Source organism: Uloborus diversus, chromosome 2 (genome assembly GCF_026930045.1).
Source record: "Uloborus diversus isolate 005 chromosome 2, Udiv.v.3.1, whole genome shotgun sequence".
NCBI classification, from domain to species: domain Eukaryota; kingdom Metazoa; phylum Arthropoda; class Arachnida; order Araneae; family Uloboridae; genus Uloborus; species Uloborus diversus.
In genome coordinates this window covers 110,623,510-110,638,396 of record NC_072732.1, presented here as the reverse complement: position 1 = coordinate 110,638,396, position 14,887 = coordinate 110,623,510, and the positions used below count along the sequence as shown (strand labels likewise).

The window sequence follows — 14,887 nt, the reverse complement described above, 5'->3', positions numbered from 1 at the left end:
GTTGAAATTGCCAGAAATTAAGCCTTGCAAAATACTTCATCATCATATAGGTCAAGAATTCCCAAACTTAATCCAATTTGTGGCACTCTTTGAAGCATTGGAATTTACTCATGGCACCCTAGTCTATTTTTATTATGTATGTATATTATATATATACAGTGGTATACTTAGCATGGGTGACACCCGGGGCGGTAATTTGTGGTGCCACCGTCCAGGACTATATCCAGAGGAGGGGCTCAATGCCCCCCCCCCCTCTCCCTGAAATGTTTTGTACTGTAAAACAGAAGCAAGTTTTTTATTGTTAAATTTTAAACTATTAAACAAGTGAAATTTTGAAGAAATACAGAGAAAGCAATTTTAGTTCTCATTAGCTGCAAAGCATACTTGAAATTTAGACCCTTAATTAGGATTTCTGCTCTCTTTCCCAATTCAATTCAGGCCCCTTGTCAGTTTGGTACACTTGACCTCCTCCAGCGGCGTGCACAGAAATTTTAGGGCCCATCACAAATGACTTTTTACCCCCCCCCCCTTTCATATTGTTTACCCCTATTTTTAAAAATATTGAGTCCCCTTCAGGCTCGAGCCCGGGACAACAGATGTCCCTCCTCCCCCCTGTGAATGCCCTGCCCTCTTCCCCCTAAAACTCTTATAAAACCTACACTGCACCAATTTCGAGCCAAGGGACTGACTCTCCAAGGGTTGGGCCCCTAGCTTCCGATTAGGCTAGAATGGTTAAAGATGTGCCAAATTCAGTTCCTTGATACATCCTGAGTAAAAAATGCAAAAATCATGATTCTCCCATTTTTGTAGCATAATTTTCAAGATAAATTTTTGTGACTGATATGTTCCATGTCTTGCCATTTATTTAATACTGAATTCAGTATTTTGGAAGTTCTTTTGTTATTACTTGTTTTTATATTACTTCTACTGCATACTGTTAATATCTTAAGCTTGAGGAAAAAAAATAACTTTCTCTACTCTATTTTATTTTCTGCACGACTTGTGGTTGAAAAAAAAAATTGTCTTGAGAAATATTTCCTTGCATTTATTTTTAACTTAAAAACGGGTGTGTTTTACAAAGTTATAATCATTTTGTAAGACTGTACAATCAACTTCTGAAAAGTGCAAATAAAATGCTTTAAATAATTTCAACTACTCTAGAGTCTTTGAAAATTATTTAAGCTTTTGAAATTCCTTGAAAAATTATTCAATTTTGTCTCTTATCAAGATAATAAAGTATGAATTGGCCAAAACATAAGAATATAAATCTTTCGTTCTTATTTTCTGAATCTCTACACCAGTTCTTTTAAATCATTTTGTACAATTTTTATATTGTAGGGCATTTGATGAAAAAAAGGGGGGGGGGGGTGTTGGGGAAGTGATCAAAATCAAACTACACTAAAAGTCAATATGAGCAAATGACAATGTGCTTCTCTTTTCTCCTCTCTGTCGATTAATGTCAACGGTTTGTCGAGCAAGCAATTTTTATTTTGATTGATCTTGATTTGCAAAAGAATGCATAACTTTTAATAGACTTTGTTTGCCTATTTTTCTTCATATTTTTGTAATCTCAATTACCCCATATAAGGCCTCAAAATACAGATTTTTATATCTATTTTTCAAAAAATTTCTCGGGGGAGAAACCCCCTGAAATTATGGATGTTCTACATCCCACTTAAAGGGACACTCTCCTGTTATCCTTACCACTATAAGGTGAATAAAAAAATAATAAGAAATTAAAATAAAAATACAGTGCCCGCCACTAATAAAATCATTGGATTATAAAATCTGCCGCTTTTTAAAATCACAACTGGAAGTACAGAATCATTGCAATATCAAATCATGCTAAAACCATCTTTAATAAAATCACTATTACTGTTTTATAAAATCAAACTGTTAGACACCATACGTAAAATTTTGAAAAATAAGCACCAAGAAGTGAAGGAATCTCAGAAGGTGAGGATATCTCAATACCAAACTTGCCCTTGCTAATAGATGTCAGAAAAGTGTTTGATGTTAACCGATGCACTATAGAGCTCAAAGCAAAATATAATGTAGAAAGTTACAAAACATTTTTAACACTTTGTTAACTTTCAAACAATATCAATTCTGGTTAAGTATTGCTGTGTTTTTGTTTAATAAAACCCTTGTGCATTTGAAAAGAAATATGGACGTCATGTTTATTTAAAATGTCAACTGTATTTTGGAACACTTCAAACAAAAATGAATGACGTAATTCATTTCGTTTTTAGAGTATTTAAACTTCAAAACCTTTCATTTTTTAAGTGAGAGTAGGTATGCCGGTTTATAAAATCAGCCGTTTTATAAAATCAAGTATCCTCAAAACAAATGTGATTTTAATAAGTTTAATAAGCGGCGGGCACTGTAACAACAGTCAAGACAGTGGAATCATTAAAAATCAGAGACAAAAAACATCTTTTATGTTAAATATTTGTGTATGTGTGTCTATACATATATATACAAGTGTGTGTGTTAGTTAAATGTGCAAATCCGGGCCCTTTCCTAAAACATTTCTGGATATGGCCTTGAGACCCCCCCCCCCCTTTTAAACTTTAAAAAAAAAAGGTTTTAATGTTTTATGAAAACATGAAATTTGTTCAATTTTCAGAAACAACTACCATTGTACTATTACGAAATTTTAAGGGAGTCAAGATAGGCCCGGATCTATTTACCCACAGTGCAGAGGGGCCCACGTTCTTAAGGGGCCCAATGGCCCAAGAAATTGGAAGAAAAAAAAATAGCACTAAGACTTATTAACGTTGCAAATATAATCTGCTGGCCTCTGGGAAGGGGGCTTGCAGATTCTGTTGCAGGGGGGAGGGGAACCAAAATTTATAGATCCGGGCTTGACAAAAGACAAATAAAATCTATGAACCTTTTTTACAGAACTTGTCGTAGACGAGATGTGTAGAGCTGCTGTGAGGTCTAAAAAGTAAGAGAGTGTTTGAAATTGATGGCTTCTTAATTTATTTCAAACATATCTCAAGCACAGTGGAAAATAATGGGTTTCAGTTTTTTTGGTTTAAGAAGTCGCTACTAGGTCTAAGTTTTGACAATATGACCCTAATCCTGAGTATAATATTCCCTCCATGATGTGGGGTGGGGCAAAGATTCAAATTTGTAGTTTTAAAATTGCATTTTAGCTTTATATTTTTCGAAAACATGCAATTCCACTTTATGTGTCACCCCACAGACGGTTGACACGGACCCAGGGCGCACCACCTCCACCCCCCATAACAACGCTACTGATATTTGGGTACCATGGACACTTCACTGCACCTTTTATCTCTTCGTGGGGCATAACAGGGCTCCATAGCACCCACTCTGGAAAACTATGATATAAATAATCAATTATTGGTTTTGCTGATGTTAAATTTACTAAATAAGCAATATCTTAATTTTCCCAAAAATAATGGCTCCCAAGAATAAGTGCTTTTACAGTGTATGCAGTCATACATAATTTTAAAAATATGTAGTTTACAAATCTCTTTTCCTAACCTCAAAACACATTTTATATTTATATTATTTTAGCTTTATATATTTTTCTAACAAATTAAGAAAGATTACTCTTATTATCTAGAAAGATAATGTATGAGCTTTTTAAAGAGATTGTTGATGTCAGCAACGTAGTACAATAATACTCGGGGCACGCGATGACTGAGACCAACCACTGAGGATAATTCACGGGCACTACACAGACAATCTGCAAAAAGGTGACTGCTCAAGATGTCAATCTGATTTTTAGGAATGGAAGGCCGACATGTGCATTGGGATTGTCTCGTTCCCACTCCGGTGAAGAGCTTTAACCCATGGTGCAACAGCCCAATATGATAATGCATTTACACCAAAAGCTTCCAGTAATCCTTGACTCCATTCTGTTACATTTTTGCTATGGGAAACCTTGATCTTGCACCCCAAGTGCTGATCACCTTTTGAAAACATGCTTTAAAATGCTGAAAACAAAACTCTTCAATTTAATACCACCAACAACTAGTCTTCTAATTAGATCAACTGATTTTTGCATTTTACACATTGACAACAGTCCGCCTTATCACTCAGATATGCTATTTGTGAAAGTCCATTTTTCTGTGAGTTTCTAGGTTAAGTTGCCACTTCTATATTTAAAACCCACGTAGTTGATTTTTATGCAATTTTAACTTTGTTTACTCGTTTGTAACTTAACACATAAAGGCGAACAATTTATTTGCATTAATTCGTTTCTAGCTACCTCGGAAAATTAGCAAATAACATCAAAGTTTTATTTTCAGTCTTAGAAACTCTGACTTTGCATTCCACATGTTTTTTTTTTTTTTTCCTAGAGCAAGGCACCCTAAATATGCAACCTAATGTGTGATATTTTGTCAAGTCACTGTTTGAAACATCAATGTAAATTTTACATTGTAAAATAAATAGAAATAAACATGAATGAAATAAATAAAGTTTTTTGACTATTTATGGTGACAAAATTATTCATGCTTGTAGTTATATAGAGGAAAAACTTTTTAAAATCCAAATACAAAAAACCTGCATTAAAACATGATTTAATTCTCTTACAAAAGTACAATAAAAAAAGTACCTAGCCAGTAACAGACATCCAGTTGTTTCTTTATCTAATCGATGAACAGTTAAAAGCTTTGGGGAAGCATTTTTTGGATCTAAATCTTTCGCTAAATCCTCTAACAATGATGATAAGCAGCGATCTTTTGTTGTTTCTGATTCTGACAAGAAAATTAAGAAATTGATTGTAAACAAATGTTAGTTATTAGTAAACAGATAATACATAGAAGTAGTAAGCAAATAATACAGTATGATTTTAAATAATTTGGAGTTTTCAGAGCCCTATTATGAGTATTTTTTAAAAGAATAGTATTCCAAAAATTGCCAACAGGGGAAATTTTGATGCTGAGAAGTTGTATTATTGTTAACATTGAAGGCTTAAAGGCAAACTGAAAAAAAAAAATCAAATTTATTTACATACAACAGATGATTTTTATATTCAAATAATTTTTAAAAAGAACAGTATACCAAAAATTGCCACCAGGGGAAATTTTGATGCTGAGAAGTTGTATTACTGTTAATATTGAAAGCTTAAAGGTTAACCAAAAAAAAAAAAAAAATCACATTTATTTACAACAGATGATTTTTATATTCAAATAAGTCCTACCTGTAATGTTATTCCGAGTTTTCAAAGTTGTGTATTCTTATTTTTAAGAAATTAAAATTTAATGATTGTTTTATTGAACCTCCTTTGTAAGCAACAACAATTTATAATTACAAAAAATGATGTGTGCTGCATTGTTTGGCATGGAATTTTATTCCTCAGTATGCACAGTAATACAAGCCGAAATTCCCACTAGTGGTGACTTTTGGGTTTTTTTTTTTTTTTTGTAGAAATTTAAATCCCATGATTTGCTAATGTACGCCCATGAAATTTGGGAACGTCCCATCCAATACTTCAATAGCTGGAGAACTCCGAATACCTCATGTAATTTTATAACCAACCTGTATATTAAAAACCTGATTATTTACATCTACCCCCAATGTATCACTAAATATAACACTTAAAATTAGAGATAGAACAAAGCTTTTACCAGCCAGTGTAAACTTTGAGGTGTGGTTCAGCTTATAATAACTTACGTTTTAAACATTCATTTATTACAATTGTAATTTTAAAAACATTGTCCTTTAAGCTATGTACAATTGTACAGTTCATAAAACACAGTAGAAAATCTTAGTCATGGATCAAGATTATTAATAATAATCCAGTTTTGTAAAACATCTAAAAGTAAATAAAAGCTGAAGTTTTATAAACCGAAACATGAGGAGTGTGCCCATTCTTTTTACATCCACTTTTGGTCCAAATTCTAAATATTTATACTTTTTAGATAATTAGTTAAGTCATACGCAAAATAAGATTTTGATTTCTTTTTTCTTATTTTTAATTTAATTCTTTTTCGAATGAAAAGCTTCACTGTTAAACATTGACATATTAAATGCAAATACTGAATAATTGGCAAAGTAAGGAAGAATGCATATACATTATTCATACCAGTTTCATCTTACTTCAAAAATTTTTAAATTCAAACTATTTAGATACCAGGGGCGTAGCTAAGGGGGGGGTTTTGGGGACAATCCCCCCCCCCCTCCCCGAAACGTTTGTCTCAAAAAAAAAGAGAAAAAAAAGAAAAGAGAAGAGAAAAAAAAAGAAAAAAACTAAATGACTTTTTTCTGAGTAACAAAGGTCAAAAATTCACTTTGCTCCCCCCCCCCCCAATGCCATTGAAAATCTGCTCTATGAGTGATCCTCAAGCGTAAAGACCCTCTGCTGCGACAATTTTTTGATAATTGACTGAAATTTGACACTTTGCTTTAGAAATGAGATTGATTTGTTAAATCCATGTATATGTAGCCTTTCTTCGACATAGATTCTGCAAATTGTTGAATATGTTTAATTTTATGAGTGGCGTAGTGGGAATATTGCATACAGTCGAATCTGTAGATTTCGAACTTCACAGGAAATAAAAAAATCGAGATAAAGAGGTTTTGAGATACGGGGGCTTTAAGAAAATTTATAGAAATTGGGAATATGATGGTGAAAATTTGAAATCAAGACAATGTGAGCTCTTGATTAAAATTCCTCTGTATTAGTTTTGTTAGGTATTTATTCTGTTATTACATTATTAAGTGCTTTATTACGAGTTTAAGGAATCATTTTGACACTAAAAGAAACTTTAAGCATATTTTTTTCAAGAAAAAGTCTTTTATTGCTTTTTGGTCCCTGATTTTTTTTTCTTTTTGATTCATTATTTATCTTTTTGAAGTTAGCAATTGCTGCAAATCTAACTTGGCCAATATTCTACGATTTTCCTTTTTTCATCACTTGAAAAAATCTTATACTTTCTTTTTACTCCAATCATTTCAGTTTTCTAAGGAATCACAATTTTAAGAAAGAGAGCAACCAAAGAACAGTACTAATCCAGATAACAGAACGAAATGGCTTTTAACTTCAATGACCTTTAATAATGAACTTGAAATGTTTATCTTAAATATCAAACTCGTGAATTTCACCTCTTTACTCTTCTTCCAAGAAAATGCGCGAAACGACAGTCCTTTTGTTAATCTTCCAAGAAAGCCTATTCGTGGAACACACTTCTCCCTTTTTTTCACTGCACCCTTAGATCTTGAAGACAACTCCTGTGTTTCTGAGTTGAAGAAAATGTTTTTGTTTGCTGCTTTAAAGATCATTGGGCTTCGAATCCGAAAATGATAGCATGACCGGAATTCGAGACGATAGAGGTTTTTGTTGGTCTGGTCTCGTGTGTGTCATCATAGGTCATAATCAAAACGAACTTTGCTAATCATAGAGTATCCATTGCAATCACATTGATTTTTCAGCCAGTATTTACTGCGTATTCTTTTGGAAACGTACAGTCTGTTTAAAATAGTACATTCTAAGTGAAAGTTGTTGCGTAATGAAGCGAGCAAAACCGATAACAAGCTTTTTTATACCCAAAGAAAAAAAATGAAAATGACGAAAAGGATTGCTCTAAAAAGAGAAAGTTAACGTCGGCTGAAGAAAACCAAGTACAGTCTGCAAAGCAGCATTAGTCCCATTGGACCCTTCTGAAGGTAATTTTATTTTAACTCAACAGAAAAACTGCATAGCATTACATGAATAAAATGTTAAAAAACGAAATAAATCTAGACTATTTCTGTTAGCTTGGTTCGCATTTAGAAAATAAAAAAGACTTCTGTTTATAACACTCGAAAATTGCTGTTTCTCTCTCAAATAGATATTTATGTAAATTATAAAGCAGCTAATAAAATTAAAAATAAAAACTTGAGAGAAAACATATGCAGCTTTGAGCGAATAACTTTCTACTGCCTACATTTCTTCCCTTTTTTTTAAATTCAAATTTTATTAACTGCTTTAAAATTAGTATAAATGTAAATACATAAAAAGCAACATACAAATATAACGATATGAAGAGTAATTTCATTTTTTGTGGGTTATATTTCAAGGAGTCTTTTTTTTATTTTATTTCATACTATTAGTGCAAACCAAGTTAGTAAAAATAGTCTTTATAGTCTGACCACTGATGAGATTGAAAGTCAAACATCCAGTTTACAGGCGGAAATGGATGCATCTATTAGCTTTCAGGGGTGCCAGCTTTTGTAGATGTGTGTTAGCCTCTAAATTAAGCTGGCTTTGACAAGACCGTTGCTAGAAAATTTCACTTTAAATTAAATGGAGGGAAAATAAAAAAAAAAGTTGTATTTTCCAAAACATTAAAAAATATTTAAAAAATTATTTGTTTTTGTTTTGTTTGACACAAGCGTCGGACTTGGGGCACTCCATTTCAAAGTCATTCCAAAGTATGTAAGATTCACCTCCCTTTTACTTTTTTTAATACTAAAAAAAGTTTATATATATATATATATATATATATATATATATATATATATATATATATATATATATATATATATATATACAAAAGAAATATCCCCCCCCCCCCCCGAAATTCGGGTCTAGCTACGCCTCTGTTAGATACCTCTTAGAATTTAAAAAATATAATATAAATAGTAGCTAATTTCTATAGTAGGAATAAATTTAACCTGGGCAGCATCATAATGCTGGGATTAAATTCTGCATAACCTTCAAAATGCTGCCAGATTAGGTTTGCCTAAATATAGTTAAATTATTACGTGATTTAATATCTGATTGCATCAGTGGCTTATTCTTATTATAAAAATCAACTCAATTAAAAGCTGATACTGTAAGATAAAAATTTTATATGACCACAGAATATTAAAAAATATGGAGTATACTGCTCTGGGAAAGTAAAGGACAGTATGTGGAGAAATGAGTTTTTGAAATATTTGAAGAAATGCACTTTGGATTCCATACTAACAAAACTGAATTCTTAGAATTTGATTTCTTTATTGTACTTTATTTTCAGCGGAAACCAAATAAGAAAGCTTGTACAATAGCTAAAGGACAATAAATGACAAAATTGCAAAAAAGAAAAAAGAAAAATTTGTCGATACTGCCTTTTACTTTCTCGCAGCACTTATATATCATATTACATTTTTATTATGTGCTCACTGCTATAAAACTCAGTTCGTAATTTGTACAGTACGCGTACAGCAGTAAAAAATTTGGTATTCGACGCTTCAGTAAAACTGCACTTTGTGCCATATCAGAGTTTCCGCTACGGTCGCATTTTTCACATAATGCGAAAACACTATCTGAATTGCGAAAATAAAGAAATGCATTTTCGCTTTTTTGCTCAAATAAAAAATAAATTAGTTTTTTAAATAAAGAAGAAATGTATGATCCTAGAGAGGAAGCGTGCATGGCGATAATCACCTTAATCTTTTTTAAATCTTAGCTAAGATGTTTAAACTACAATTAAGTTCAATAATTATTAGTCTTATCCAGCATTATGTCCTCCCAAAAACTGCTTTATTAGGAGGATGGGACTGCAACGTTCTAAACACCAATCGTATTTTTTTTATTTTATGTTTTTAAAAAATAGCTGTTGTACTTATTTCTTCAAAGGTGTCACAGATGAAATATGAATTGTATTTTCAACTGGAGATGAAACACACTGAGTCATATATAAATATATGAGATTGTGTAACATTTCACCATTTTGCTAACATTTCCCCCTCAATTTTAGCTTTTATGCTAAAGAACTTTTGAACCCAACTTAAACCCTGTGCCATATCTATTTAAAATATGTTTTGATAACAAATGCATAAAATTGACAGGAATACTTACCATGAATAACTAAGTTATATGGTTTATTCAAAATTATGAGATTATCTAAAGAAAAAAAGAAACATTAAGAGGTTTGAAACAAAGCTATACATACAGGTACAAAAGTTTAACAAATTGCACAACAGATTGGAGCTTACCATCTGAGTATAATACACTATTTCGTAAAAGACTAACAATTTCATCATTTGTACAATTGGTGAAGTCAGGAACTTGATTTTCTAAAATTCTGAAGCCTTTGCTGTCACGTTTACATTCTTTAGGAATTACAATTTTACCTAAAATTACAGAAAAATAAACTTACATCAACATATATTGTCCAAAATTTAATAAATATTTATAAAGTCTAACAAAACAAAGGCAGATTTTTACTTACAGAAACAAAACAGAAATTCTTAAACAAATCCACTATGTTCAAAGAAAAAAATTCATTCAAAAAGCTATATATCTCATACAGTGAAATCGCATTACAACAAACATCAAGGGAACCTGCAAATTTTGTTCGCTGTGACGGAACTTTCGTTGTAATGGAATATTAAATCAAGGCTGAAAATGTATTTTATTGAAAGATATTTCGTTGCATTGATATTCATTGTAAAATGATTTCACAGTAATATCCCTAAATACAGCAGTCACATACATATTGATGACTAGGTGAAATAAAAGAAATCTCTCTTCTGAGTACCTAGCCTTTCCTCATTTTTGAAGAGATCTGAGGTAGATATACTAGATGATATCATGTGAGAAACCAAAGCAAGATGACTTTTTTTATGCTATGAATTTTATGTTTCAACTCATAGTTTTGAAAAATTTAGTGCCAAAGTATACTACCCCAGAAACGATTTATTTACAGCCTGTAATTTGGGCTTGATATTGAAGAACCAAACTAGTCATTTATATTTACTCATATTTGAAGAAAAGAAGAATTTTGCCCAGTGCTACTGTAAGGAAAAAAAATTAGGGGGAATTTACCTTGGGGATTGGGGAGAATCACTAGAAAAGTAGTTTGAAACTACTTTACATTAAATTTGCATAATTTTTATTATAAAAAACCAAATATTTTGGGGGATGCTTTTTTTGATGCAACAGGTATATTAGGATTTTTTTATATGGGAGATTTAAAATTAAGATCACATTTGTTAACTAACTTACAAAAGTCCTTATTACACACCCCCTAATAAGGAAAACACTACAACAAAATGTTAAAAAATGCTTTCCATATTTGTGTACTATAAAAAGGTCCATCCTTACCATCTTGTATGATAGACTGCGACAACTTTTTCTTGGCTCTTAACTTTTTGACAAAATCATAAGCAGTTTTAATTTCTTCTTCCTTTATATCTTCACTGAATATTTCTGTCTGCTCAAGTTTTTGGGTAAAATCAACTTTTACATCACCTTTTGCATCATCTTTATGATTTAAATAATTTGATTCACTAAAATTACCAGAGGGTGATTTGGAAGTTTTACCCAGTAATTCATTGAAAGCATACTTAAAGTTTTGTGCTTTCTTATCTGTTTCAATGGTAGATAATTTGGAAGATTGTACATCTGCTATTGATCGAGTTTTATTTGAGGATAAGAATTCTTCAATATTAACGTTGTCTTTTACTCGTTTCTCAGAATTAATTTTTTGATTTAATTTGCTTCTTTCAGGTTCAACACCAGAAGACATGTTATATGTATCTGTTCCAACATCATCTTTCTTAGCCTTATATAGATTAAGTGGTTCTTCAGTAACATTTACATGCTTATTTACCGGAACAGGTTCATAGACTTCCAATCCTTCTTTAATATTGCAACTATTAAAACCTGTATAGCTATTGAATAGTTTAGTAGTATTAGAATCATGTAAATTAATATTTGATTCCATATTGTTAAGATTTGAATCACCAATTTCACAGGCATCATTTTGCACTGGTGTTTGAAAATATTGTTCTTCAATAAAATTAGATTCTTTATTTGCATCGCCGACTAAACTATCAGAAATTTTATGGTTATCATCACTTGAATGAAAGTCGTTTTGTTTGGAACCTTTTACTTCATCTCTGCTTAAGTCTTTGAGCAATGAATTTTGAAAGTAGTACTGATCAATAAAGCTTTTGCTCTGGTTATTTTCATCTTTTTTAAATGCATCATTCTTTAATTCCTCATATTTCTTTTCAACTGCATGTTCATAGATATAATAAGTGTTTTCAAAGGTCGGAGATAATTTTAAATTTTCAGAACCAACACTTCCTGAATGGTGAGATTCATCATACTTCTCAATTATTTTTTCTGAAGAGATTGATTTGTTTTCTGAACTTTTTAATGGGCTTGAAATTAGTTTTAAAACTGATGCTCTGTTCTTCCTGTTTAATACGTAACTATCTTCATTTTCAAATTGGCCATGATACTTCACTGTATTTTCGTAATCGCATCGAATGGTACCAAAAGAGGCGGGGGGAAATTTTCTCAACTTCATTTCTTTCAGTACTTTGAGTTTTTATTTGTTCAGTTTTTTCAGATGAACCTTCTTCTACAACTATAACTCCTAAATCACCCTCAATACCATAAAAATTTTCATTCGATTTGAAAACATGTGCTTCAGTAACTGATTGTTTTTGGCGAAGATTAGGCACATATTCAGTTTTAGTACGATCAGAATTAATTCCTCTAAGTAAAGAACAATAGCTTAAATGAAACATTCGTTTGGATCTACATAGATTTAACAATGGTCGTAATCGTAGAACTTCTTTCCTTCTTAACATGTTAAAAATTTATTTGAAAATACTCAATTATTGATTCAGAAAAAAAAGCCGACAAAATAGCAATGAAAAATACAGTGCAGTTTTCATGTGAATTGCCTTCAACAAGTAAATGCTTTCATAACAACCGAACGACTATTGAAATGCTTTAAAATTTTTAAAACATTTATTATTTATAATACACACAGGGAGCTACATTAATACATCTTCCCAAAATACACAAATCACAAACCATGCTGCGCTAGCAGGGAAAACAAACTGAAGACCCCTGTAGGATTTGTTTTGTTGCCACCGCAAAAAAAAAACATTTTTACTGGAGCAAGGCTCGGCTTGATTAGAGTCCCATTAGACTCTATTCACTGATGATGGATGATGACGCACCGAGAACGGATAAAATCATCACCACACTAGAAACTGTCTCTAGTGCGGGGGGTGCCCACCTAGGGGGGGGAGAGTCATGGCGCAGCTGCGCTTTTGAACTTTTTTTTTGAAGGGGGGGAATTTTGATGGGTATTTTTTCTCCTTTTTAGGGGGGGGGCTCGTTTTTTTTGGAGGGCTCGCAATATTAGGGGGATGCGCCCTTAGGGGGTGGGAACCCCTGCTCTAGTGCGGAGATGACTGTAGTCATTGAGAAAAGATAAAATGGAGGGAGTGAAGGCTTTCATTCATGAAGCAAAGATTCTAAGTAACGTGATAGCTTTTAAAGCAAAGCATTGACCGTTTTTGCTAAGCCAATGATTGGTCTTGCTCCTTCCATTTACTAATTCCTACTCTAAGGGTGTAGCAGTGATAACCAAAAGCTACAGGGAAAACACTCCATATTTATCAAATGCAGGGTGGTTATTAAGTAACGTAAGGTGTTCAGAGACCTCTAGCGAGTGAAGTATTGGATGGAACATTGCCAAATTTCATGGGCATACACAGTAGATCATGGGATTTCGATTTCTGAAACAAAAAAAAAAAAAATGTGAACCAAAAATCGCCATTAGGGGAAATTTTGGCGTTGAAAAGATGTATTACTGCGACTATTAAAGGATTAAATGCTAACTGATAAAATATGCATCAATTTTATTCACAAAATATCATTTTTACCAACAAATAAAATTCAATATGACCAACATCGAGATTTTCCAAGTACTGCATACAATGCGCAACATTTTCCACACTTGTGTGGGGGGGGGAGGGATTAATTTCGCCTACCTGTAACATTTTTCTAGTTTTGAAAGTTGATATATCGAGAACATGTCGCAGATACACAACATCGTTACGAAATCCCCATGGTTAAAAATCACAAGGTGAAAGGTCGACCACGGTCTCCATACCGTAGGAAAAGCATGACTTAAAACTGCTTTTAAAGAAATGTTGCCGCCCTACATTTAGTACCTAAAGCCCAACATGGGGTGGTGCACCATCTAACATGAATATTATTCAGAAAGATGTCTTTGCTGCTGCGCCGAAATTTCTTCCTGACGACTTTCGGTAAAATTCTTCTCTTGTTACAAATTGAAATTTCTTGTTAGTTTTATTGAACCTCATTTGCAAGCAACAATTATTCGAAGCAAAAAAACTTGATGTGTGCTGCATTTTTTAGCATTTTGTTCTTCAGTATCCGCATATAATACACTTTATGCAGCGCCAAAATTCCCCCTGGTGGTGACTTTTGGTACTATTTTTTATTGTAGAAATCGAAATCCCATGACCTGCTATGTACGCTCATGAAATTTGGCAATGTTTCGTTCTATACATAACTTGCTAGAGGGCTCTGAACACCTCACATAATTTTATAACCACCCTGTACTATATCACAAGAGGAATTTTAGGGCTAATTTACTAACCCAGAATATCATCTACGTCATTCTTTCTCATTCTCAGTCATCAACAAATGTGCGGTGGATGTCACTACTGTGCGTCAAGTAGATATGAAATTTATCTAGCCAAAAGCAGTAGCTCAGCTCATACCAAAACCGAACGGCAGTTTTCCAGATAAATTTAGATTCTTTCAAAGCTTGCTTATTCAAAAAGCATGTGTCTCATCCTTCGCACTTACCGGGGAAACAGTGATACTAATTGCATTTCTTTTTTCTTTTTCTTTCATTCTTTTTTTTTTTTTTTTTTCCTCGTTTGTGTGAATTCGAATTTTTTTTCTCGGTCCACGTTTATAAGACCTATTACAGTGACAAATATTGTACCATCTGAAAGAAGTTGATTACTGTGTGTGTTTTTTTTTTTTTTTTTTTTAGTAATAAAAAATGTAATTGAATTTTCGCGTCTCGCTGTATTCACTCTTCCCCTACATATAAAAAAAATCCAAAACTGAAAATTTTTCGTTTGCTTT

General features: G+C 32.4%; 1 protein-coding gene across 1 annotated transcript in view; it reads right to left on the bottom strand.

Annotated features, from left to right (window-relative positions):
- LOC129216481 (pseudouridylate synthase RPUSD4, mitochondrial-like) overlaps positions 1-12,860 on the bottom strand; it is a 49,009-nt gene extending 36,149 nt beyond the window's left edge. Inside the window, exons 1-4 of the mRNA XM_054850695.1 lie at positions 12,785-12,860; positions 9,946-10,083; positions 9,809-9,853; positions 4,598-4,739 (exon numbers count right to left, since the gene is read on the bottom strand). Of these exons, the coding sequence (XP_054706670.1) occupies positions 4,598-4,739; positions 9,809-9,853; positions 9,946-10,083; positions 12,785-12,860 (401 nt within the window). The remainder of the gene's footprint in view (positions 1-4,597; positions 4,740-9,808; positions 9,854-9,945; positions 10,084-12,784) is intronic.
- Positions 12,861-14,887: the final 2,027 nt, after the last annotated feature.